The following is a 27636-nucleotide window of genomic DNA, read 5'->3' as shown; positions in this document are numbered from 1 at the left end:
ATATTAGAAGAATCAAGCATAAAGTTATTTGCTTTAGTGAGAGCAGTTGTACATTTAAGAATTGTTGCTTTCTCTCTGTGTTTGATGTGTATGTGTATATTATGTTACTTATCCTATTCTTTCCCAAGCATTGTTCACTTTAATTGCAATTTAAAACTATAGCTTACATGTAACAAAATATCATCAGTGCTAGGTTCTTCCAGCACTTAGATTCCAAAATACTTGCCATTTCAATGGTGATGGAGGGTAAAAAATGGGCTCATGCAGTTCCTTTCCTTCTTTTGCTAGTGCTAAGGCTCCATATATCACAAGATGTCCTTCTGCCTGACGGAGATGTTTCTGTGGTCTTTGAAGACCAACTTACATATTAGAGGTAAGCTGTTATCTGTTACTAAAACAAATCATCAAAGCTTGTTGATGGCTATTAAACTAATACAAAATTCTGAATACGCAAATGAAGTGGTTTTTTATACTTAGGAGAAAGAAAATTAGTAGCAATTCAGTGTTTGAATTTGGTCAGTTTCTTTGCTTTCCTTGTCATGGAACTGGAGCATCCTTTCAAGTAAAAAATATTAAGATTGTATTTGATTGGATATATTTCCCTTCCTGTGGCCTACTTGACTGTGAGGTTCAGTTTATTGAGTAGTTTGGGTGAATGATCCACAGTCAAGTGAACTGCAGAGGCATTGGTACTCAATGTGAAAATAAAAGATAACTGCATGTTCTGGGTATTTTACATGATTACTTGAAATTTCATATTTACAAGGATACATTTGGCTTATTAATTGATTGTTCCAAAAGACATATGACTAAATCCTAGTCAAGTATACATTACCTTCAGTCATCTTATCTTCCTATTCCTAAAATATAACTCTAAAAAAACCCCACTGTTTTATAAGTGGACCATATAAAAATATTATTTATGACACATCATGTCAATTGTACTGTACAATAATTTTATAGAAATATTCTTTTGAATAATCAATTGATATTCAGCTGAATGTTGTTACTCAAATACTGACTCGGTGTGCCTTGACATCCCATCTTTGTGTGAGAGCTGTTCTTTGACAACAATAACATCAAAAACTCAAAAGCTGTACTTTTAATGGAGAAATGTACACATTTTCTCCATAGAAAAATCTGATGGTTTAAGTAAAAACACAGTTGTGATTTATTGTAATTAAAGCTCTGCTGTGGGATACTGTGCCTATTTTCCACTTTTGACCTTCTTGCTTCCATTTATTCACTGCCTAGGTACCTCATTCAAAAATTCTGAGGCAGAAGGGAGGATGATGTCCTGGTTTAAAACCTGCCTGCCTTTTCAGTGCCTTCCCACATTTTTTTTCCATGTAAGGAATTTCTCCCCATGGAAAATGCCTGTCTGACTTTAGGAGGACAGGGATGCAGTGAAAAACAAATTATTTTAAAACAATGGAACATAATGCTGTACTTAGATATGCCCAGTGGAGCTTGCCATGGCACCCCTAAGTGTTCACCTGTCAGCCACATCAGGAACTGACTGGTGGGGTTGCAATCCTTTGCAGCTGAAATATCCAGATTTCTATGTCACAGGAACCAGCTAGATGATAATACCTGTAGATTAAGAGTATTGGATCTTTCCAATAATTAGATTAAGAGTAGATTAGATTAAGATTAAGAGTATTGGATCCTTTGAAAGAGCAGCTTTATGAGTTCATGAATCTTAGAAAAAAACTAAAACCCATTGTCTTCAGCTCAGCTGTGTCAGTCATCAGAAAACATTTTTAAGTTATTCCAAGATACACTTTTCACCATGATTCTTACCTTTCCTTGTGAAAGAATACAAAATATGCTAATTAGGAAGGTGATAAAAATACTTTTGCATGTCTGCAGCTGGAAGGGAATAGAAGTGTATGTAAGTGAAATGACAGCTCCAAATAAATGGAAGAGCTTGTCACATTCTTCTTAATGCCTTTTCTACTGGTTCCTGAAAGTTTCAGTGGTATGCAGGCTGTATACTGTGCTTGTATTTTAACACCAAACTTCTTTAGCAGGCAAAAATTGAGGTGCTGAATCTTGCTTTCTAAGTTGTGTTCTGTTTCTAGTGCCACAACCATAATTTAATAGATTTACATTTAATTGTACAGATGAAGACATTGGGATCCACCAGTACTGTGACAAGAAACAACCAGGTAAAAATACAAATAGCCATGACTGAAACTAAACAAAACATCTGGATGTTCAATGTTTGACACCAACTCCTTGCTTTTCAAAATGCAGCTTCAAATTTCTTATTAGTATATATGTCTGTATTTCTATGGAGTAAAGAAACACAGAAAGAGAAACACTCCTCAGACTTATGTAGGAATATTAAAAAAGCTTTTTAAACCACAGAAGGGGGGAAAAAAAAAGGAAAAAATATTCACGTAAACCCAACCGTTATGTAACTAGAAACCTCTGTGGGATTTTGCACTCTGAATTCTTACGGGGTTTAAGGTATTTTATGTTGTGTGGAGCTGAGGTGATCGCTGGGATCCCAGCAGAGGGCATCTCTGCCTGCCCTCCAGAGTGGCCATTCCGGGGCCAGCGATCCATTCCCTTGCTCTGATTAATCCTGCTGATCCTACAAGTTTCCCCATGGGCCGAAGGGGCTGTGGGGCTGGAGTTGCCCCCTTTCTGCCCATCCCAGCTCTGTTTCACTGGTGCAGACTGTCCTGGGTTGGTAAGAAAGTGAATTTTCTTAAAAAGTTGAGGTTAAACAAATCAGTGGTCAGATTTAAATATTAACACCTAGTGTTAATATTTAAGGTGTCACAATAACGCATTTTCTCCAAGCAGTACCATGTGTGACATGGAAACACAAGAAGTTACAATTGTGTTTCCTAAGAGAGTCTATAGTACAAGAAAGGCTCCTCTCTCCCTTAATAAACTGAGAATTAATTATCTAAAAAGTAGTAACTTAATCAAAAATCCAAGGTTTTATCTCACTGTGTTTTGTGAAAAATTAAGTAAAGAAAGGAAAAATATTTTAGAAAGTTTTCATTCTATTTTCCTGTGTATTCCTTTTACCAGGAAGTTTTTTTCTTTATTTTTAAGCTCAAACATACTCTACTCTATTTCTAATCACATCTCACAGCACTCATTCAAAAAAAAAAAAAAAAATTCGCAGGGACACTAGCATTACAGCAACATCAAACCATAACATGGACAGACGGACGGACAGAGGGGCTCACCTCGCTCCTGCCTGCAGGGCTGGGGCTCAGCACTGCCAGCCCACCTGGGCAGCCGTGTCAGCCTTTCTTTCACTGCCAATTTGAGATATCTGCCTTTCAGGGTGAAAGCATCGGGGCTGCCTTGATTGGTTTGGAAATTTCTGTGGTTTATCCAACTCTGCTGGTCCTCTGGCTAATATTAATATTTGCTGACAGCAATTGGAAGGATTAATTCATCTTTTCATCGTCTTTCCTTTAGCATCACAGATGAAGCACAGTTTTTTAGAAGAGAAGCAAAAGCTAGCAGAATGTAAGGATGTTTTTGGAGTTTCTTCTTACAGTACGATCAAATGGCAAATTTGGATTGGTTATGTCCCTGGAAGAGCATTAAAATAACCTCAGACTGCTTCCAATAACCTCAGACTGCTTCCAGTGTAACTTTCTGCACATGTCATCTAAGACTGATGATCACAGAACTACACAGCACAAAACAATTGAAAATTTATAATGATTCCTTCCTGGTATATTTGCAATCTGATTTTTTTTTTCCTCTCACTAAGCACCGTAGTGTGTATTGCTCTTGAAGTCCATTGTCAAAAGGAATCACAAAAATAATCCAGATTTTTCCTTATGAAGTTTACTTAGCAGATGAGCAATATACATTTTCCCAATCATCTCTGGACTTGCAACACCAACTGGCTTAAAACTGGAAATTGTAACTAAAATACTTTCAGCCAAATAGACTAATAATAATAACCAACAATAATTCCAGACTAATAATGAGCTACCTTCATAGAACAGTTTTAGCTCTGAAACATTTACACTGTCCCTGCATTACCTGGTTAAAAACAATTTCAATTCATGCTATCACACAGCAGTACTTTGACAGGTGAAGATTCTTATATTAGTACAGCTTTTCTTTAGCTCAAGTTTTACAACTCCTGCATTGCTCAGAGCATCCATTAATGTTCAAACATTATTACATGACAACTCTGAAAAATCTCATTGATTTTTTAGACAACTTCACAAAGCCATGCCTATGCTGTTAGCTTATCCAAATGAAAATTCCCATGGAATTGTGCCTGCAAATGAAGGCAAAATGTGTTCTGGAAGGATTAGTCCTTCCCATCACTGCAAGGTGTGTTTGGAGCAGGTTGAAGCCTCGCTGGGGATGGGTGTGAAGGTGCAGCCATGTGGCAAATCCACACCGCTGCAGAGGATGCTGTGTCAGGCAGGGTCACTGCAGCTCTGGGAAGGTGGGGAGGTGAGGGAGGGCTCTAGGCAGGGAGGAGCCTCACAGGTTTGCTTCTCTCGTGCTCAGTGTAGTGGTATCCCACAGGGCTGCATGTGTGAAAGGAGGAGCAGGCCAAAATAACCCCTGCCACCAGCAGCCCCGGTGATGCCTTTCACACCTGTGACAGGCAGCAGGAACTCAAGCTGCTGCACCTTGTCCCTGGGAATGTAGGGGTGCCCCTGGCACAGAGCCTGCAGAGCACATTTTGCAAAGAGGAGCACTGGGGAACTTTATTCACAGCTGTTGATTTGTACAGATAGTTTGGTATCTGTACAGGCAATTTCCCATTTTGCATATGTGGATAAATATTCCAGTATTTATGAAAGCACCCATTGAAAATGTGATCTTACATGCTTAATTAATATTATCATAACAGTTCCACCAACGCTGGCTTCAGTCCAATGAAACACAAAGAGAAGTTGTATGCTGGTGTCCTCTTTTGTTGATGTATGAAATCCTTCATTTTTTCACTGTATAGCACTCCTATTGTAAGCTGCTTTTTGCAGGGAGGTTTAAGCACAACTGCGAAGTCATTCAGTCTGGAAGTTGGCGCACAAACTGACAGCTTGGAGCTCAAAACTTTTCATCAGGTTTCCTTTAAATAGGAATAGATTATAAACAATGTGTTCTGGTTTCTCGTGGTTTTATTGTACACTTATGAACAGAAAACTGCTCACTTTTAAATGAAGAAATTTCACAAGTTATTAGAGCCTGATTCTCAGCCATGAAACAAGCCAATGACTGGCAACTCCAGAGGAAGCTTTGCCTCCTGGTTGCTAGAATTAATGTATTAGGCCAGAATTTTCACAATAGTGTGCTGAAGATTAATAAATTTGTTAAAGGACTTCAGCAGTAGTGCAGTTTTTTTCTTTGTTTGGCTTGGCAGATTCTTCAGACCAAATTTTCAAGAACATCCTATAAATAACTAGACTCCATAAGTTATGGCATTCATATTTGCCTGTTGTTAATATTTCTGTATGTGCATATATTCATGCATATGTATTTTGCAGACATGTTAGTGCCTGCTTTTTGAAATTAGGCAATGAAATGTTAGTTCAGAAGAATAGAATCTGTTTAGGATGCTTGAAACTTGAAACTGAGTTAATGTACTGAACAGCAGATACTTTTTCACTGCAAGTGCCTAGCAGCTGGGTAAGCTTTGCACACAATTGCTATGGGGAAATCATGGTCATTGTGGATAGAACATGCCAACTGTTCCTGTGATTGAGCCTTCCAGAAACAGATCCTTTGGCAATAGAAACCACGGCCATTTCCTTCCAGCTGTAGGTAGGTTTTACATGTAATGCATTTCCTAGAAATCTTGGGTTTGTGTTTACACAAAAAAAAAAGGAAGTTCAACTCATAGAACTTTTTAAAATGACATAACAAATGTATATTTGCACACACATGCACATGTATTTGTATTCAGTCACTTACATATACACATTTCTCTACCATCTTTATTTTCTTTCCCTCACTTTTATTTGACAGTTCGAGATTATCCTTGGATCCTGAAAACCAAGCGAGCGGACAAACTGCGAGATGCACTCAAGGAGGTAGAGGTATGGTTCAGAAAGGTTCAAGAACAGCAACATCTAATCTGGTTTTCAAACCTCTTTCAACAGCATTAATTTTCATAAAGATCCAACTCTCCCAGTGATGATAAATGTGCTTTTGTCTGGTGGGCTCTTCTGAAACAGCTGCATCTTTGTGTGGCATTTTTCATCTGTAAACTAGAAAATCAGATGTCTGTTAACTGATAGTGACAACGTGTGCTGCCAACTCCACTCTCTGTTTTCTGTTGTCCTTTAGGACTTACTGCAGAGCAGTCCATGTGTGCTGAGCAAATGGAGGAACAAACATACCTGTCAGGTACAGTGTCATCAAAAGGTTCAGTTGGTGGTGCTGAACAGCCATTCAGTGATGGGAGGCAGTAGTGTTAAAATGTTAACACACAAAATCACTGGGTTTTTTTAATATGTGGTCCCTTGTTAAGTAAATTGGGTTTATTTAAATTTCTACCCTGAAAAACATGCTTCAAATAAAAAGCCTGGGGTTTATAAACACAAAGAAATTACATTAAAAGGCCCTGATTCTGTGAGATGATGATGGTGATGATGATTACTATTATTATTGTTAATTATTGTTATTATTACTATTATTGTTTGGGGAAACTGAAAACATCCTGTGCCTCAAAATAGCAGGCTGAGGGAGCAGCTATGTATTAAAATATATAGACAGGTCTGGAATCTGCATTATATTATTTTTGTGTCTTAATTATCTATTTACCTGTCACAAATCTTTTTACTTTATGCTTGTGTAATATGGAAGGGAAGTTATAACTCTAAACCAACAAGGTCATGAATCAAGTTATAGAATAAAAGAGATTGTGACATGTAGCACACATATAGCTGTGTCTCTGACTATATGAGTTCCACATTTTGTGCACAAGAAACCCTTTTTCACATCCTCACTAAGACAGAACAGCAGGGCAGGGAGGAGAGCTGGACATGAAGTGCTCCATAATCATGTTCTTCTTCTGAAAAAAATATGTAGTAGTGAATTTTATATGTTTATACAACCTTCATGAGGAAATGCATCATATTTGAACCTGCTTTGGTATGGGGAATACTTGTCAATATTATTGTTTCAAAAAAGGAACTTTGTCTTCTAACTTTTATGTTTTTTCAGACTCATATTTTTTCTTCTTATTCAAGTAGTTCCAAATGTGTGTCAGCAGAGTGATTGTTAAACACTGTACAGCTAAAATTCCAGAAATGCCTTTGAGAATAGCAAAATTTTTAAATGCTTGACATGCCAAATGGTATGTAGTCTTTTCATATCAATAATAAATTGATTGTTTAAGCTACATTTGCCTATCAGATCTTACTACAAGTAAATGTATATCATTCACATACACATTACATAGTATACATCTGTGAATGTTAATCTTCTAGAGCTGATTTAAATATTAATTGCTAATTCGAGGGAATCTTTTTTTCCTGTTATTATTGTTCTGATTAGGAAAGAAATTTGGTTAAGAAACACCAAGTCAATTAGCTGTGACTGCATTCATTTGCATCCCAGTTTGCTGTCTCTTCATTTGCTTTCCTTGTCCATTCTCCCTTTACCATTTTCCTTCCCCTACCATTCATCAGCATCCACCTGCAGTGTGTAGAGTACATACTTTGGAAAAGTAAATTCCTTGCCAGGATGCGTTGTCCTGCCTACACAATATAACACCTTTGGCTGACCATCAGTTCTGTATAAAATTCTTCTTTATTTTTTGACATCACATCCTCTAAGTTTTTTCAGACTTACATCAATATGAATGAGACAAATGCAATTTAACTTATTTCTTCTACAAGATGGGAAAGAAAAGAGATGGGTGTTTTCATCTTAGTGTATTAGGTATTGAACCATGTAAAGGGGTAATTTAATAAATTGAGTGTTTGGGGTTTTTTTCAGTTGGCTTCTAAGGCCAGAGTATAAGTGATGGTATAGGTTATAACATAATCTATAACCAGAGTGAAAGTTAGAGATAAAAATAACCAGAGTGAAAGTTATAGATAAAATCATAGTAATTTCTCTGTCCTTAAATTCTGCTTTTGGTTTCTCAATCACAAAACAAAATGTTTTTGCTTAATAGTGACTGATTATTGAAATCTCCAACAAGGGTTAGAGTGTTTTGCCAAAACAATTGTGTTATTCCACTTTCTGTCTTCCTGAAATAAAAGACCTCCAACAAATGAAAATAAAATAGAGAAAAATTAATCATTTGGAAGAGTCTAGAACAGAAAAGCTGTCTTCTATCAATTTTGATGTCAGATGGTTTGTTTTTCTGCTGCTCATCTGTCTTTGAGCATTTGGCAGCAATAATTGAACTGTCCCTCTTTGATGCAAATGTTCTGAAGCTTCTGGAGAAGATGTTGTATATTTATTTTTTAGTTCTAAGTAGAATACTAATTAACTGTTTCAGCAGAGAGTGCTTACCATGCAATGGTGTCATCTGTGGCATAACACTGCTGTATTCACAGCCTTTTTTGGATGAATACCAGAGCTAGTGGGAAGAGTCCATATTTGCATTAACTTGGAGTGTTAAAGCAGTGTGTCAGACAAACAGCATGAAAAACATGTAGGAAATTACCCTGATTTTCATAATTTCAATATTTGGGGCTAAATTTGAGCATATGGTTTTAATTATAGTATCTGTTTTTCCTTTTTTTTTTTTTAGTAGCAATACAAGGTTAAATAAACTTTATGTCAAAATTAAAATATTAATCAACAGCCACATTTTCCCATTTTTCATTAAATGTTATTTATATTTGAATCTGCCATACCTGTAGCTGAACCAGGAGCAGTTCCCTTTGTATTATAATAACAAAATGCCATCCAAAAACTCAGTGGCTGCTGTACCTTGAGCAAGCCAAATGGAATGAAAACTGAAAGGTGATGCAATGAAAACAAGGCTATGCTTTAAGAGAGTAGTGTGATTTCCCTCAGATTTTGTGCAAAACAAGCATAGGGCTGCTGCCAGTGTGCCTTCTGTAGCCTAAATATAGAATATACCACTATTCCTAATCCCTCACTCTTCCTCCAGCACTTCCATTTTAGAAGTGGCCCACAGGCAAAAATTGGGGGCTGTAATTTTAAATGTGCATCTGCTAAAAATAAGTGTGCTGTCATGTTAACTGTTCATGTGCAAATGGCCAATTAGACTTCATGCATATGCCCCAGTGAGAAATCCACTTGTTTTGCCTGCAGATTATCTTGTCCATTGCATGAGTGTGTTTCTCAAAGTTGGCTTTTCTATATTTCTATATGAGCTTGCCTAGAATGACCATAATACTGATACTGGCCTGGTTTTCTAGCTTTGTTAGTATTTAATTTTATGCATCAAAATTTGTCCTATTGCTTTTTTTTTTTTTTTTTTTTTTTTTTTGGTGTGCAATCAGTGCATTAAAAGTTTCATATTTACTTCCTTGTCCATTGCCAAAAAAAACCCCAATGACCTTTATTTTTACAGTCCTAAGTATACATTCCACCACTTCTTAGAGCTTCTGAAATAGATGATGTGCCAGTTCATGTGAACATAACCTAAACAGCACAGGGATTTTTGTCAAGGAGCTTGCTCTCATATTCAAAAGAGCTTAGTTGAGTCCTAATGGACTGAGGTCTTCTCTTTAGCTCTGTTCCAATAGGATCTGAACCCACACCATTTCTGTAGGGTACTTCTGATCCCCAACTTTGATGACCTGTGCTGAGTTGCTGAAATAACCCTGTAATCTTCAGTTAGCTGATGTCAAAGAAAAATAAATAGACCATAAAAGAAGGATGACAGGAAAAAGACAAGAAGTCTTTACAATAAGATGCCACTGTGCTCCTCAGCTTTCCCTGCCAAGGAGTAATAACCTAAGCAATTAATTTTATCAGTATTGTGGAGTTTACTCAACTCAGATCTGGCTGCTTCTTGTCTTTGTCTCCTTCTCTAATTCTTTGGAATGCTTTTAAGTTATGCCACAATTTCATGAAGTCTTCCTATGAAATTATGCCATTGCTTAAGGTTTGGTTTTACAATATAAAGCAGTAAAAATAAATGAGATCTAGCTGAAACATTTGATTTCCAAATTTTTTTTTAGTTTTACATTTGCATTTTGATGTTGAATTAAGCACATGCCAACACTCTTATATAGTTTATTGTATAAAAGCCAAGCACCAGCTATGAATCATATCTGTTACCTGCTCATGAATAAGATTTATGTGTACTTCACTAAATTGTCTTGATTTCATTTAGTTGTATTTGTGTTGCAATTTACATATGTGTATAAATAGTTTTTCTGTTGCTGTCGTTGACGTATTTAGAACTGGATTCTGAATTGAGCTCCACAGCAATATTTTCTTGCTTGTTCTATCAGCTACAATGCCCATTAGCAAACTGATTTAGCAAGACACATGGTGACATAGCACATTTGATATCAAAACCGAGACATTCTGTCTAGAATACATGAGAAGCCAGGACCCATCCCCAATTACTAAGAGGAGCACTGCCCTCATATTAAATTCTTTTGGTTGCTTTTGATCACAACCATTAATGTGTTGTGTGGTTTTAGATAGTTGGAGCTAGAGGTACAAATGCATTGATTATTGCGAAACAGTAACGTGTAACAACAATAACTTCATCTGTAATAAGGCATGCAACACAGTAATTATGGTGGGGTGGCTAAGAAAGCAATCTGGAATGAAGAGGTGGGGAAAAACCCTGGGAACCTGCTTGAACAAGAAGTGCTTTGCAATTCTCTTCTCCTTTTGCATATTCCTTTGTCAGTTGGGCTCTCTAAGGGAAAACAGTTTGCAGCAATATTTTTTACAGGCATATTTTCCTTCTCTTCCAATTTTAATCAGATAGAAGCAAATCCTGGCTTTGCTCCACAGGTATCTTTTTAGGTAGAAGAGCTGATAAGCAGCTGAGCTGCATGAATGAGGAGTCAAGAGCTCAGGCTTCTGAGGATAAAGGGATCTACTTAAGTAGATGCTTAAGTTGTACTAAAGTCCATAAGTCATGAACCTGTACTTAAGTCCTATGCTTAATAAAAACTATCTCAAATACATATTAGAGCACTTTGCTATTGGAGAAGGGAAGGGCTAAGTCCTCCCCTGAGTATCCTCTGCTGCTTATGCCTTTCTTGCTCAGTGGAGAGCAATTTTTGGCATATAAAATACATAATCCTTTCTATGAAAGTCTTCACATTCATTTCCTCCATAACAGAGAAATTAAGTGGCCCTTCCTTCCCAGAATGTAGAATAACCAGGTGCCCAAACATTTTACTCAGACTACATTTAAGCATAAAGTCTCTGCCTTATTCTTCCAATAGTATGAAGTCATGCTTTCATACTTTGTTTAGGAACACCTTGTGACTATTTAAGCTCTGGAGATAGCTCTTCTGATTTTATTTTTCCCATCACAGTACTTCAATCTGAAAAATTTATTATGTGTTTCATCATTGTGAATTTCTTTCCTTAATTTAATATCTGTTAGATGGAATGATGTAGTGCCCTGTGTAAATAATGCCTCTTACATTTGCTTTTATTCCTCAGCATTTATGGGCTGTTCCCTTTGGAGTTGGATCACTGTGTATCCGTGTTCAAGCCAAGTTTGCAATCTTCCCTGTTTGCTTTATATTCATTTGTGCTTCTGACTGGACTGCTCCCATCCACCAAAATATAAGCTTAACTAGGCAAGCTTAAGTGTTACAGCACCTAAATCTTATTATCATGGAGCAGCCTTTGCACAGGCTACACAGAATGTAGCAAATTGAAATATTGGTTACAATTTGAGAACATAAATATTTTCTCTTTTATGGAATATTTTTGATGAAAGCATAGAATCATAGAATCATTTAGGGTTGAGAAGACCCTTAAGAGTGGGTCCAGCTGTTAACCTAATGCTCCAAAGTTCATCACTAAAACCTGCCCTTAAGTTCTACATCTACACATCTTTAATACCTCCAGGGGTGGTGACTCCACCACTGACCTGTTTTCTTTAAGTGCCTGCTTGTACTTCATGGTAAACTCGAAGAACTAATTTTTAAAAAACCTTTGTTCTAATCCAAGGCATTTTAAAAGGGAAATGGATGAAATACTAACCTTGCATGGCAATATAGTGTGTAAAGTCTCTGATTAACCTTTTAAATTTAGACTCTTAAAAGTTCCTAGAAGAATGAACTTAAACCTATGGACCAAATGCACTAAGTTATTATAACAAAAATTTGTTAAAATACAATTTAAGATTTCCCAAATATCTCAGAGTTCTGAGGAGAGTAATGAGAAAGACTGTTTAGCTGTAAAATGAAAGGAGGAGGGAGCACAATGGGAGAAACAATAGAAGTAATGGAAATGATACTGCATTTACCTACTACCTGTGATTCTGCTGTGCCATAGTGATGGCACAGAGATCTGTACAGTACTGAAAATCCATAACATTGCTTTAATGGCTAACTAGTTTCATAGATGTAAAGCAAAGCACACCCATTAGCACAACATTTTATATTTATATAAATGTCTTGTCATGAAACACAGGAGAGGTTTTCATTGATTTCTATTCTAACTCTAGCAGGTGTGATTTATGCCATTACCAGAAAATTACTACATAGGCATAAAGTGAATTTGCACCCTGACTGCACCATCCCTCTTGTTGGCACATAACACTGAAAGATTGAGGGTGTTTTACTCTCCTCTATCAGGCTGAAATCCATTCAGTTATTTAGAACTGAGCTTTCTAGAGTATTTATGTAATTTCACTTCATTGTTGCCTACATCAGAGTTTGGTAGTGCCTGGGTTTCAACCCTCACTTTTTCCAGCAGGTTTTTTGGACAGTTATAGCCAACTGTAGTCAAACCTTGCTGGACTTCATGTTACCAAGTTGGAAATAAATTGTGATTTTATCTAACCTAACTTCAACATAAGGACAAATTGAAGTTTTGAAAGATTGTAATAAAAGCTGCATGAGTGTAAGCGTGTCTAACATTTTTACTAGGACAAAACCTTAAAGGACATCTGTCATGACAGGGAATTTTGAAACATTGACTATATATATAAATATATCTATCGAATGAATGTATGGTTAGACTTTGGCAGGATGGGAATTGATCATTTGTTCTTAGAAACTCATTTCACATCACAGGGTTTTATTTGTTTCTACTTCACACATCACTAGAATTTATTTTTTAAACATGTTGGTTAAAGGTACTAGGATAGGAAAATAATTTGTTTAAATACATTTGTTCTGTTCTTTGGAGAGCACAGAGGTATAGTAATATAGCAAAATATGTATAAATGAGAGTTTCCATAATTAAATTACTGGGAGCAGAGCATTGCATGAGGGACATGTCCAATTAGATCACTCCATTCCTATCCCCCATACTTTTTATTTATTATACAATCCAGTAAATTTCACTGCAAGAAAATTCTAAAGATTATATCACAACCCTGTTTGTTTCACAGCTCCAGCACAGAACAAACAGGGAAGTTTTTCTGCCAAATTCTCCAACAAGAACAAGTGTTTCTTTAGTAGTTAAGTTTTTTAAAAGCACAGGGATTTCTTTAAAAATCTACTGTTGGGTAGAAGTAAGAGCTGGAGTCCCAGATTCCTGGCCTTTGGTGGAGCCTCTAGACTTGTCTGCAGAGGTCTTTCCACAGAGAATTCCTTTTATGGGCTTTATTTTCTGAATTCCTTTGCTGTAGTAGTGGCATTCAGAAAATGACTAATGGTTTAATTATGCAAAAATACATGTTTTTCATAACTCCTCCCACTGAGCATTCTCTCTCTCATAGAAGATGTTGCATAAGAAGGAGCTGATAAATACTGTGACTTAGTCTTCAAGATTATATGTATCATTTAATTTAAATTAATTAGGCATGAATATTCAATTAACTGTGAAATAACCCTGTCCAATAGTTTAAATTCTTTCTTTCTAAGAGAGACATGGAAAACATTATGTCAGCGAGTGAATGGATTTATTGGGAGCTCACAGCTGTCTCTGTGGTAGGGCACAATTATTTATTTAAACAATATATGAATTATCAGAAATAACAAGAACAGTTTTAATCTGTGATAATAACATAGAATTATATTAAACCCTACTTTATATTTTTTTACATGCAGGCTATGCTGTTACTTTTTACAGAAAATATCAGGTCTATGGATGATAGTGTGATCGGTGTGATTCCTGCCCTCTTTCAAAACAGATTTTTGATCCATTTTTAACAGACTAATTCAGTACATTTTATGTAACTCTTGGGGAGGTAGCTACTTCTTCAAGTGTTCAGCAATTGCAGTTCTTGTACCCTTATAATTCAGTGTTGTGTTACATCTCTCTGTTTCATTGAAAAAGCTTTCAAAGCCGTTATAAGACATCTTCACATCAATGATAATTAATTTTTGTAATTTTGAAAATTAGATTACTACGTAATGGACAGCTGCTAATATGTACCTTGGAACGTTTCACTTTATTAATGATTTTTGATGTCTTGTTTTCTCACTCTTTGGATTCAGCTCCTCTTTCACTCAGGTATTTTGGTGTCCCTAAGCCTTTCTGGGCCACAGCTGGAGAAGGTGGTGATTGACAGGACCCTGGTGGGGAAGCTCATCTCCGACACCATCAGTGATGGTAATTACACCCATGTGCAAATCAATTGCCTACATTAACAATAGAGCAGAGAACCAGTATGTCAACAGGTAGACTAATTATTGCCACTGGGGACTTGCAAACACAACAAGTAATTGCATGTAATGCTATAGTTACAACCCTCAGGACTAAGAGCACTTTAAGAATAATATTTAACATCAAAGTTTTCAGGCTTGTCAAATGCTGCATGGGTTTCTAAAATCCCGTTTCTTACACACTGTAATCACTGTGAGCATGCCATTTGAACTTGTCATGTTTATTTCATAAGTGGGAAAATGGGACAGAACCAAACATTAGCCAATTGAATAATTGCATGGGGTAGTTGTTATTAAAGTTGTTATTAAAAAAGGCTGGATAACATTAGTTATGTGGAGGTGTCCTGATTTAGTTTCTTGATACCCAGAATCTCCCTATTATTGTTAAATAGCAACTGCTAAAAATTAAGTTTTCATTTAATGCAGAAGAAAACTTACAAAATGTCCCTGTTTTCTATAGCTTTATGATATGACTCATAACATTGAGAAATCAACCAGTATCTTGGCTTCTGCAGAAGCAGGAGTATGAAATTTTGGTGTGAGCCATATTACATGTGCACTACCTTCCAAATTCTATGAGTAGACCCACATTACATCCTCCTAGTAAGAATATGTGCTTAGTTCAGGTTTGATCTTTAATTATTTCATTTTCTCTCTACCCAGGCATCTGTTGAATATTGGCCTAGGTTTTAAGAAACACCAATACACGGTGATCTTTTCTTATCAATATATTGTAGTTTAGCCTTGAAAATTAATATTAATAAAACTATGTTTGTAGAATCTTTATTTATCAAAAAAATTTAACCCGGACCTCATTTTTTATGAACTAATTATAAGAGAGAATAGAACACATTTACTATCTCTTGTCTTCTTTTTTTCACTCTCCACCTTAATTACTAGACTGCTAATTCCTTCTGTGATTTTTTGCACCCTGCTTCTAGGGGGAGGATTTCCTACTTTCAGGTCACAAAAAGTAGGAAAGCATAGAACCTAAAGTTATTCCTAAATTGAAGTAGTTTGTGGAAATTATTTGGAATACTTCATCTTTAAAAAACCAATAAAAAATAAAGTGTGTTGGTCATGCCTTACTTTGGCATAGTATGTCATAGAAATATTTGTTTGGAAAATACTGCTAACTAAATGAGCTTACAACTAAAACAACAATAAAGCAAGAAATATGTTTTACTACACTTGGACAACTGTATTTATTATATAAATAACATTATATAATGTTTTGTCCTTGTTTTTATATATTCAGGATTTTCTTAAACCTCCATGTTTGCTAACAGCCAAGCCTGTAGTGTGAAATAAAACTGCCTCTGTTCAGTAAAAGCAAACCACTCAAAAACTTTCATTGCAATGCAGTTTTTATTTTCATGAACAATAAAAGATGCTTTTGTTACCCACACAAATAGTGCTCAAATTACAAATTTTTATACTGAACTATCCTTACATGAGAAACATGAGATAATGTTGTCCTAGAGGAAATTAATTTTAATTCAGTGAAACAGCACATCTTTCCAAATCTGGCTTCAAATTATGGTTGTGATTATAAAGCTGGCCAAGAGAAATTCTACATTTAGCACAAGAACCCTGTATAGAAATAATAGTTCTTACTTCAGCAATTGTGTATATGTAGGAATGGATAAGGCTACAATCTGCCAGAATTACTTAGGAAATGTTGTAATTCTCATTTGAAGTAGCATGTCCTCTTAACATTTGGAATAAAGGTCAGATTGTGTGCACAAAATACAGAATTACTACTGCTTTTATAATCCTCCTGCATCTAAGAAAGTGCTCCTCGTTCTTATTATTTATAGGCAAAATTTCATCAGCATCTGAGGTGTGCTGCAACTCATCTTTAATGCAAACTGTGTCTGTGAGGACATCAAAATATTTTAACTGTGTGCATACATATTGAGGATACCATATTGAGTGGTTTTCAATTTTCATGTGTTTGCAGGACCTCAGTTATAGCTTCTGAATCACCTTATCACATGGTTTATCACCTTTTTTTTTTTTTTTTCCAAAAAAGCTAGTGTTAATGTTACATTTCAAAGGCAATTATTTGGCTCTAAAATCTACCCTTTAGCATTTGCATACCAGATACTTCAGAGTTGTGCCAGGACATGACTGTTGGAAAATGCAAGTGGTTATAAATCAGACTAAAGAAAAGCAAAGCTGTGTAGCCAGTTTTCCATGCCTATATGTAAGACTAAACTGTCAATCTACTTCAGGATATGTAAAATTTAGATTTAAGAATCTGGGATATTAGTAATAATTTTTTGTTTGTTTGTTTCTTTTTCAGAGGTTGTTCCACAGAGTTTTGTTTGTTTTGTTTCTAAGTCTGGTTCCACTTTAATTGTCATTCTCCTTTTAGGAGAGGTTTCTGAGTTTACAACCTGAGCACAGCTTCATTTTAAACCATCAGGGATCTGCTACTACTTACCCCAGTGATTCATTTCATACTCAGACATCTCTTCAAGTGTGGGTGCTGCTTGAATAACTGAGTAACTCTTGGGGAAAATTTTCCATACCATTTTTAAAGTAATTTCCATTGACAGATTAGTTAATCACTTTTCTATTGAACTCATTTGATCTAGCGTCCCCTTATGGTAACAGTGGGGATTCCACTGAGCTTTTCCAGACTCCGAGGGAGTCTGTTCCATCTGGATTACTTGTATTGTTTGGGTACCCCCATGTGAAGCTTTCAGTAAATTAATTCATGACCCCTCCAAAGCCTTATCCTGCATGTAACAGCGCCCTTGGTGTCTGCAGCAGCACCAGGAACCTTACAATGTCAAAATACCAGATACACCTCGAGTACTCATTTGCATTTATCACCCTTAACACAAGCTAAGCTATATGAGGTCCATTTGCAAAATACTGGTGGATGCAACCATAAGAAAAAAAAATACTGAAGGCTGAATACTGAGATGAAAATTAGTGTGGAAGGGCATAAAATGTATATTTGAATGTAGTGGCATTTTGATATGAGATAATTTATTCAGGTGCATGTAATCAGAGTATTCTTTAGGGTTTATTTCTCATTTCCAAGAAGGTTGTGACAGGATAACACACTGATATGTTTTAGGACATTATAGGGCTTTCAGTGTAATATTTAAGACACTGGCTTGAAAAAAATTGCTTTTTACAGCATCTCAGTGGAGTGTTCACGACTTTGTTTTGTTCCTAGAGACAGGTATTACAGTGCTGACAATTTTTATTTGTTTTTTTTTTTTTTTCAGCTGTTCTTACAGACAATTTCATCATCTTGTCATTTGAGGACCATAACCAACTCTGCTTTATTCAGTTTACAAAGACAATGGATTCTCCCGATGTAAACAAAAGACTGGAAAAACTCTCTTGTTTGGACTCTAAGGTATAGCTGCCAATGGTGACTGCAAATGTTATATATATATATATATATATATATATATATATATACATACATCATGTACCACTGGTGTTCACTGATATTGTACAGCCACATAAATTGCAAACTTCTATATAATTGACCAGAGCAGCTCAAACTCTAAAAATGGCAGCTACTGAAAAGTCAAAAAAAAAATTAGAATGGCATTCTGAGTTAAAGAGTTAAAATACTGTGCCAAGGGATCCAGATTTCTGCAGTGTTTATTTTCAGGCTCAGACACACATTTGAGTTACCCCTGCTTGACGGATTACCTCGTGTCCATTGAGCAGCAGTAAGTGACCCTTGGCACATTCTTGGCATCTAACAAGCATGAAGCAAAGTCTGTAATGGTAAACCTCAGTGTAAAAGATTTAAGTTAATGTGTTTTACCTCCTGTGTGTCGTGGGCTGAAAACACACACGGTCACTTACTGTGGCTCAGCTGATAGACACAAGCACATGAAGTTCTGATAATTCAGTCATCTGTCTGAGGTCCAAGACCTTTGTAATTCTTTGCAGAAATCTTTATTTCCCCCTAGTTACAGTAATGGTGTTGTTGGGAGAGTTGCTTTTAGAATTAAGGAATCAAGACACAGATGCTGAGTTTCTCACCACTGGCCAGCTATGTGTGTGATCTTATGCAAGTGACTTGGTGCCTCAGTGTCTCAATTTACTAGTTACACAGTGAAGACTGAAATGCTCCTTTTTTGCAGCCCTTTTTTTTGGGGTGTGTCTTCACTGCAGTGACAGCAGCAGCGCAAAGGTAGCCTAGAGAGAGCTGAGCTGAGCTTTAAACTACCCAGGCCAGAGGTCAGTGGAAACCAGCTCATCTCAAGATGAATTACACTGTGTTGTGGATGGATTGGGCTGGGTAGACATAAATTATTTCAACCATAAGCACTTTGGCATCAGGACACCACTTCCTTAGGTGGAAGTGCTTGGTGCTACAGCAATATGAAAAAATAATCAGCCAAAGCAATTAACTTTGAGCAGTTGAAGTAGGGAATGGGCTGCATCCAATTCACTGCAAGAACGAAGAAGGGTCAAGCCTTTTCCCAAGAAACGTAGAAAGATGTGAGCAGGAGAGAGAGTTTGTATTTATTTCAGACTGGATAAACATTAAAGAAAACAATCTTTTGCTAGCAAATATTTTCCCCTTGACAACCCCTCAGTAATTTACTTCCTCACATAAGGGAGCTTGCATCTGCAAGGCAAGCTCTTTAAGGATATGTTTAATTTAAGTTTTGCCATAATGTGTTTTAACTTGCTTGGTAGAAATACTTTCTGCTAGGATTAATATCTAATACATTTTCCAGGCTGTTTCAGTTCAGGGCCTCTTTTCAGCAATGGCTTGTGTTTGCAAGATTGATCCAACCTCTATAACGTGGATTTGAGACAGTTCACTGTTCACTGGGAACTGAGCTGATACATACTTTACTTTAAAATGCTGTGCCTTGTGCCTGGCCTGTGGTGTTCACCGAGGCTGTGCTTTGGGAGCGAGCCTGGTGTGTGGTGGGGCTTTTTTCTTAATAGCACTAAAGTTTAACGAAGAAGCTGCGGTGAACTGCCTTTGTCATTGAAGTGTGAGGGCCACAGCTCCTGATTTAATGTTTAGAAAAACCAGAAGTATCTGCTGCACTCCTTAATAAGGTTGTTAAGTTCAGTTCTTTGCTGACACAGCTGAGCTTCTCAAAACACCTCCATGCTCAACATTAACTTTGCTTTCTCTTGAAATCAGTGGGAATCACTATGGGCCATTTCTCCACCAGCCAAAAAAAAAGGCATTTGCATTTTTTAATTGAATGTTCTTTTGTGTGAGGCTTGCTAGTTAGGCAGCTAAATATAATTTTTATTATCTTCAGAATTGCACCAGTGTGAGACTGCAGAAAGTATTATTCACTTCTGCAATAATATTGTGTCAGCTCTCTGCATTGATTTACTGTTCTTCATGGCTGATTTTGGTCGAACTTCAAAAGCTGGAAGATCACAGACATAGCACTAGTGTCACTCGCAGTAGAAAAATAAGATGGTCCTCGATTGCAACTGTGCAAACTTGTAATAGTATGTAACAATATGAAACAATAACAAATGTTGTGGGTTTAGGAGAAAAAAGGGTTTTTTAGAGTTGGGGTTTTGTTCAAGAGAAATTGAATGAAAAAGGTAGTGTGCACTGGTATAGAACTAACACAGGATTAAAATCTGGAGCCAAGATTCAGGAGATTTGATTGTAACCTTCATTTCTGCCTCTGACTTTTGGCGTAGTCTTGAGAAATGTAGAATTGGGGTTTTCAGTCCCATTTCTAAAATGAGGAAAATGTTTGTAATGATATAATTAAATTTCTGTCATATTATCATTGTAGTGATAAGCAACCTCACATTGTTCAATGTCCAGGCTCATGGTGGGCAAAATTGTCAGCAGTACTGGCCTGCCAGAGTTCTGTCAATAATAAGAACAAGTCAACCATGCTTTCCTCCTCACAGCTTGATATTTTTCCAAAAGTTGAGTTTTTTATGCAATGCATGCCTAAATAAATGAATTAATCTCCCTATGCTCTTCCTTTCTAATTGATACCGCCTTGAATTTTATTTGCACTTTGAAACAATAAAGGAAGACTTATTATATGAATCACTACAGCCTTGAAGACCAGCAAAACAGAAAAACCAGCTATTATTATTTACCTTTTCTCAGTGACATGAGTCTGTATTGAGAGTGACATGTCTAATGCAAGACATAAATGTTGACAAAGATTTGTGGCTGTTATGACATGTGCAATTGTTACGAACAGTTAACACTACAATACAGGACTAATTGATGCTTGTGGAAGTATTTGTGCTTTTCCAGCCTAATCAATGTGTTGTCACCAAATTAGCTATTCTAATTCAAGTAGCAGCTACCTCCTAACTATTGTGTATGTTTTATCTTTACCCCTGAAAATATTTTGACAAGTAAAACACAGGATATTCTAAAAATATCCTTTTTCAAGTTTTTCCTGTCTGTATTTTTTTAATCCATTTCAATTTACTGACAGAGACAGAACAAGGAGTTAAATGTTTACCATGAGAGAACAACACTGGTAATTACTTTGATTTCAGTTCCTTTTTATGTGTATTCATGGGATGAAGAGGTCAATAATATTATGACCATGCAAATAGAAAAGGGTTCTTTTTGACCATATAAAAAACAGCAAAGGATTATTAAAGCATTAACCTTGATTTTAATGGCCTTGGTTGAGAGCTGAGATCACAATTTGGATGAGCCTGATTATTTACTAAATACAATACATAAATGCAACGGGTTCTTAACACCCATTGCACTCTGGCATTATCGCATTACTGCCAGCCTTTGTTGCCTTGCAGACAGGAATATGAAAGCAATCTGTCATGTAGTGAGACTGGCTCCAGAAGCATTTCTCTGATAAGAAGACCCCCTGCCCTTTGCTAGTGTCTGGTCCAGTAGGCTTAGCCATGCGCTTAATCCCCAGAAAGTGGTTCGATTATTGCTGACCAGCAATGGCAAGATAGTTTTTTTTTCCCCTAGCTATCAACCTTCCATTAATTCCTTAAGCAGAAATGCGGTGCAATCTATATTTCCTTGGCATGTGTCACCCAGATGGTGCACTGCTCATGTTTTCAAATAACCATGCTCCAAATAACAGAGTTTGAATAATAAATTCCACAAATCCTTCCTGAGAAAGAGGCACAATTCTCAAGAGCTGCATAAACTTTACGCATGATGCTGTAGCTCATCCACATTATGCAGAAAAGTATATGTTCTTTTGCAAAGCGGATGTTTGTGTTTCCATTCCTTAATTTGGGGAGGAAGAAGAAAGATACATGTTTGCTCAAATACTGTAGAATATATTTAATATTTGATTATGTCTTAAACACTAGCCTTAGCTCCGTGGTCAGCTTTGCAGAACTTGTCATTTAATATGGCTAAGCTTAAATCCTGTGTGGAGGTCGATGCTGTCAAGCAACCATGACTGTACATTTTGGTATTGATTGGAGTCATTGCAGTAAATTCCTTCTTAACTCATATTCCTTTCCATCCCAATCCCCTCCCCACAGATAAAAGAGTGAGCATGTCTTTCTGTCTGAGGAGATATTTTTCACGTTTACAGACAGCCTGTATGAAGATATATGTACGCAGGGCTCTGTGTATATATACATTCTTTCTCACACATCCAAAGTAAATGCTCCCACTTGCTCCTACCATGCTATTTTATCACCTCCAATATTTCCTGCATTTTTTTTCTTCCCTCAGATTTCTTATGTTGATATACTTGGACCAGAAGGTAGAAGGATGAAACGTCACCTGGCAATAAACTGTATGCAAGATCTGGTCATTTGCTGGTGGTCAGCAACCAGTGATGGAGCATGGCCTTGGTCTCCTATTTCCTGTCAGAGGGACAGAGCCAACCTATTGCTATTAGGCTGTGCACATGGCAAATTGGAGGTAAAGTGATGAACTGTCTTGTTACATGATTTTTTCAAATTTGCTAAAGAAAGAGCTATTCAACTTAAATGCATATTCGAGCAGATATAAAGGACAGATATGATTAAAACATAAGACAGGAAGATCAGCCATTCTAATAGTAAAAACAAAGGTTTGTTATTTAACAGAAAAGCACCTTATTTACTTTGTTTACTATTTTTACATCGAAACTGTCAACCTGAGAAATGTAGCCAGGAAATTAGGTCTTTATCATTAAATAGCTTTGGTGCTGCTGAAACTGAAAATAGAAGTGTCAGAGTTCCATTAAAAACTCTAATATGAATTAGCAATTGTAACTGTTGCATGTATGTCTGATGCAATTATTTTACATTGTCTTCAGTGTTAACTGATAGGCAATTTGCATCTCTTTCAAGTGTTTTTCAAAAAATATTTACTATGCCTAGATGGTGGTTAAATTTTTGTTATGAGTATTGGTCAAATCAAGGACTGATATTTTTCTCAAAGGAAAAGTTAAAACTCACCATCTACAGGTGGGAATGTAAACTATGAGTTAGGACAAAGCTACAAGCTGACCCCCCTCCTGACACCTGCTTAGCTTACATTTATAGGCAGATGTTTTCATTTTAATTATTTAATTTTTGTTTCATCTGTTTAACAATATTTGAATCCAGTTTGTTTTGTTAGGTAGAAATATTAAAATGAAGCTATCTGGGCATACTCTGAAAGATCTGGAGCCTGAATTTAAAATATAAAAGCTTTTCTGGAAAAACATCTTGTAGAGATGCTTCTGTATTTGGAATTTTATTTTCAGTTTCTCTTTACCCACTTCTAATATGGACTAAAAAAGCACTGACTGTGGGAGAAGAGCACAAACTCGAGGATCAGCTGTGGAATAGTTGTTCTGGATTAGCTATTGCAGACTATTTCCCTGTAGGGAAAACCCCTAAGTAACACTTAAGAATAAGCTACTCTTACAAACAGCATCCTCCTCTCTTTAATTAGGGAAGATGTAAATGTTTTAATGTCTTGGAACTACTTTGATACTTAGTTACTTTGATAACTAATATTAATTTAAGTGAGATTCTTTTCCCTTGGGATTTTCTACCTATTGAAAGTGATGAGAAAAGGTAGCTGAGACAGCTTTTCTTTTCTTATTTCTGTCATTAGTCACTGTAGAATTGAAGTTTAAATTACCTCCAGCTCTGCCTTCTTTACTTCTTTTCAATTGACCTCTCTCCACTTGCGGTCATCTTTGACTCATCTCTCTCCTCTGCCTGATCTACACCTGCAGTTCTCCATTCCCCCTGCAGCTATGCCAAATCACATAGGAAAAATTACTCTGGGAGCTAAAATGTGAGGCTGTTCTTTGTAAGCTTTTCCAGCCCTGTGCCAGTTATTATGAAACTTCATCCTACTAACATTTCAGACCTTATTTTTTACCATGACTTCTGTATGTCCAGGTTCTGAGAGCAACATTCCTGTGCCTATTTTATTCCTTCCCATGTCTTCCAGAAATCTCCCTATTGCCACCATAGCAGTTTGCAGTCTCAGTTTCCTGAGGTGATTTTTAGAGAGTCTTTTCTTTTAAGAAATTAACAGAAACCACACTATCAGTTTAAAGTTCTCTGTGTTTCATTTAATCTCTTCAGGGAGATTTCCAAATCACAGCATTCCCCTGCATCTTTCAATGCACTTTTCCTTTTCTGGTTTAAACTCTGGTATAGTCTCAGGCACATCACTGGTGCTTTACACAATAGTGCTAATAAACATTCTCTGAGGTCTTAGGCTTAAAGTCATAATCATTTTAATTTGGCCCATATTGTAACAGAAATATGAGAAACTTCTTTTTAAAAGCAGCACTGCCAAAATTGACTGTTGCTTTCCCCTTTCTAATTCTTTGCCTGTACTTTTCTGTTTTAATTCTTAGATCTTCAGATGAAATTTCTTTTCCTGTATTCATCAATAAAATACCAAGCACTATGCCAGGGCTATGGAAAACTAAGTCATAAATGAGTAACAGATTGTCTTGCTGGTTGTCAGGCTGTTCCATGCATTCAGCTCTTGGATGCTCAGGAAGGCTCAGGTCACTCTGCCTATACACTTAGCCTTTATGTTGAGTCACCCATGGTGCTGTTTGCTTGAGGTCTTTTGTTTGATTTCTGTAGATTTCCTTATGGGCAGGGATTAAATTCCTGTGCATGGATGGGAGAATGTCATAACCCAGAATCTCTAGAATTAGCATCAGCCCTCAGTCTGCATTTAACTGAGGTGCATTTTTCCCCTACAGTCTTGCAGGGAAACTTTAACACCTTTTACTTCTGAAGGATATTTGATAGCTCATATGTGAAAAAAAAAGCATAGTTAGCATTTCTAGACAGCTTGTAAACAGTTACTCTCTAGGTCAGGTACCACAAAAATACAGTGGTTCTGTAATCATGCTTTTTTGCCTCTCTTTGCCTCTAATCCCTTGCCATTTGTAGTATTCCTCAGGTATAGAGCTGAAATAAAAACTGGACATGCCATTGTTATTCATTAAAGTAAATCCATATTTATCATATTTGATCAGTAATATGAATTTACTCCCAGTGAAAGATTATTGTCAATACAAGAAGAATGAGAAGTGTGAATTGACTCAGTTTAGGGCATTTATCAAAAAGAAGTGTAGTAAAGTAATACCACCAACATTTTACTTGAAAATAGTAGTCTCAGCTGGATAAAATAGCATTATTATCTAGAATTAGGAGAAAAAACAGAAATTGCTGAATAACAAGACCATAAAGAGCTGTTTGGCACGTTGGCTTTATGAAAGCAAGCCCAAGGAAATGAATGGGTGCTCACCACAGCCATCACCTCAGTGCTCACCTACAGAAACCACAAAACAACCTGCCAGCTGCTGCCACTCCTGCTGCTGGGGCAGAGCAAAGGCAAATGGGCACTTACATGGTGCTGCTTCCTGCCTGCAAGAATTTTCTGAGTGATCCTGCTTATTAGGGTGAGGACAGGAATAGCTCTGGCATGAGACAGCTCAAGCCCTCATCACGATCGTCACCTGTAACTGCACGTTCTGTGTTGGGATGATTCGCACTGCACGAGGAGTGTTTGGGGCATTGTGGACTTCAGCAGCTTCTCAATTCAGGGAAGGAAATGCATTTTTTACTTTTTAAACACACTAGAAATTTGATTTGAATTTTGCCACGTGGCTTTTTATTTTTAGCATTTACTGCTATTAAGGCTATAGGTAACCACTATTCCTCTACAAACAGAAATAACTTTTTCCTCACAAATCTTGACTCATTTTACTGATTTTTTTTTTCTGAGATCAGTGTTTGCTGTGCTGAATGCTGTAAGATTTGCTGAAGAATTGTCCCTTGAAGAAATAAAGGTGCTTTTCTCTGTAGCATGTGACCTTGCTTCGGTGTGCAATGCATGTTGCTGCAGGAGGGTTTCTCTGTTGGACCTTTGTCTGCTTTCCTGTGTGCATAGGTTTCCTCCAGAAAACTCACCCATTCTCTAATTTATTTATTTCATTATTGGAGGTTTGTTTGGTTTATTTTGTTTGGGGTTTGTTGGGTTTTTTTAACCTTAAATTACCAACGATCAGAGACTGTTATTTCAGTTGTATCCCTGTGGAGATAATGCTGGTGTTTTGATTTCAAAACCAGAAGAGGAATCATCCAGAAATTATTTCAGACAATTTGCTATGAATGAATAGGATCTGATGTGAAATCATCTTTGGATTAAATGCTTTGGGAGAAAGTCATGTTAAAATCAACATGAACTTTATTCTGCAAACACAAATTAACAGGAGGTGCTGATGCCAGGGCACAGTTACTGCACCACTTTGCATTTGTCTTCACCATTCTTATTTTCACTCCATTTAGTGCTAGTGGGAATGACTGAAATTATACTTCAGTCCTGTGGAAAAAATAATTTCCCTGAGAGAGAATATTATTTTTCTTTCTCCCAAGAGATAATATTTAATAGTTATTGCTTTCATATTGTGCCTCGGATTTGTGAAATAAGCACAGCAGATCTTTTCTATGTGAGCTGTCCTACAGTTACTGGAGTGCTCAGAAAAACATCTACCCTGTGTGTCTGAATGGCTGAAATGCCTCTCTCACACATACAGCAAAGAATGTGAAATCCTCAGTGTCACATTGGGTTAGAAGTTCAATGAATAATACAGGATAAAGATGATGATGATAAATTTTGAAAGAAAATAAGAATAAGTGTTGACTGGAGATCTAAATAATAAGATTGCATGTAGGTCTGTAGATGCAATGAAGCCAAATAAGTAACCTAGAGTAGGAGCTTTTCATTTTTATTTAGAAATGTTTTAAAATAGGGTGGTTTTTTCCTTTAAACTTCACTATTTTTTAGGTCATATTTAAAACTATTTTACCCTGGTGTGCACCACACTTTCCACTTTACATTTCTAATTAAAATGTTTGTTGCTATTTGGAACCTCACTGTGTGAAATTAAATAAACACTTTTTTAACATCCATAAAGTAAATCAAACATTCTTTTCTCATCTGAAAGACACACAATTCAGTCACAGCAAGCTTATTTCTCTGTTTCTTTTGTTTTCTTTTTTTCATCTGCCTGGTAAGCCAATTTTCTGCTTAAGAAATACTGGTTAAAACTCTTACTTGTTTTGCTATTTGGACTTTATCCTTTCCCAGCACTTTATGTAAAATACTTCAATTTTAAGTGTTCAAAAACTTTCGCTGAGAAGAGTGATACTGCCCACACAAGCTAGCACTATTATTTCTCTCAAACATAAAATGAAAGAGATTATTTTAAATAGCATAGCAGGCCTTTTATTTACAAAGATGAGCAGATTCTTTTACTTGGATTGTTATGCTTCCTGGCTCTAGGATTTGGGAACCTGGCATGTATAGCATCCCTCATCCTGCTGATGAACTGAAGCAGAGTCCAAGGCAGTAGTGCAAGGGGAAAACAATATAAATGTGCAGCAGTGGTGCATGACTGCTACATTAATAAAGGAAATATGTATAAATTACATGGACAGTATTTAAATGCATGTACTGTATTTTTGT

At 36.5% G+C, this 27636-nt stretch overlaps 1 protein-coding gene across 11 annotated transcripts in view; it reads left to right on the top strand.

The window, feature by feature from the left end:
• Positions 1–27636, top strand: part of WDPCP (WD repeat containing planar cell polarity effector) — a 148313-nt gene that overhangs the window by 45709 nt on the left and 74968 nt on the right. For 9 of the 11 annotated variants that reach the window (XR_008430257.1, XM_053939602.1, XM_053939607.1 and 6 more), the window contains 8 exons: positions 289–373; positions 2127–2171; positions 3451–3501; positions 5977–6047; positions 6298–6357; positions 14538–14652; positions 17954–18087; positions 22384–22575. Coding sequence is in view for 10 of the 11 variants with exons in the window: in XM_053939602.1 (XP_053795577.1) it covers positions 313–373; positions 2127–2171; positions 3451–3501; positions 5977–6047; positions 6298–6357; positions 14538–14652; positions 17954–18087; positions 22384–22575 (729 nt within the window). In the remaining variant the exon portion in view is untranslated. The remainder of the gene's footprint in view (positions 1–288; positions 374–2126; positions 2172–3450; positions 3502–5976; positions 6048–6297; positions 6358–14537; positions 14653–17953; positions 18088–22383; positions 22576–27636) is intronic. The other 2 variants (XM_053939605.1, XM_053939606.1) reach the window with 2 other exon arrangements.

This window comes from Vidua chalybeata, chromosome 3, assembly GCF_026979565.1.
Source record: "Vidua chalybeata isolate OUT-0048 chromosome 3, bVidCha1 merged haplotype, whole genome shotgun sequence".
NCBI classification, from domain to species: Eukaryota; Metazoa; Chordata; class Aves; order Passeriformes; family Viduidae; genus Vidua; species Vidua chalybeata.
Note: the sequence above shows the minus strand (reverse complement) of the source record. Positions and strands in the feature narration are given on the sequence as shown.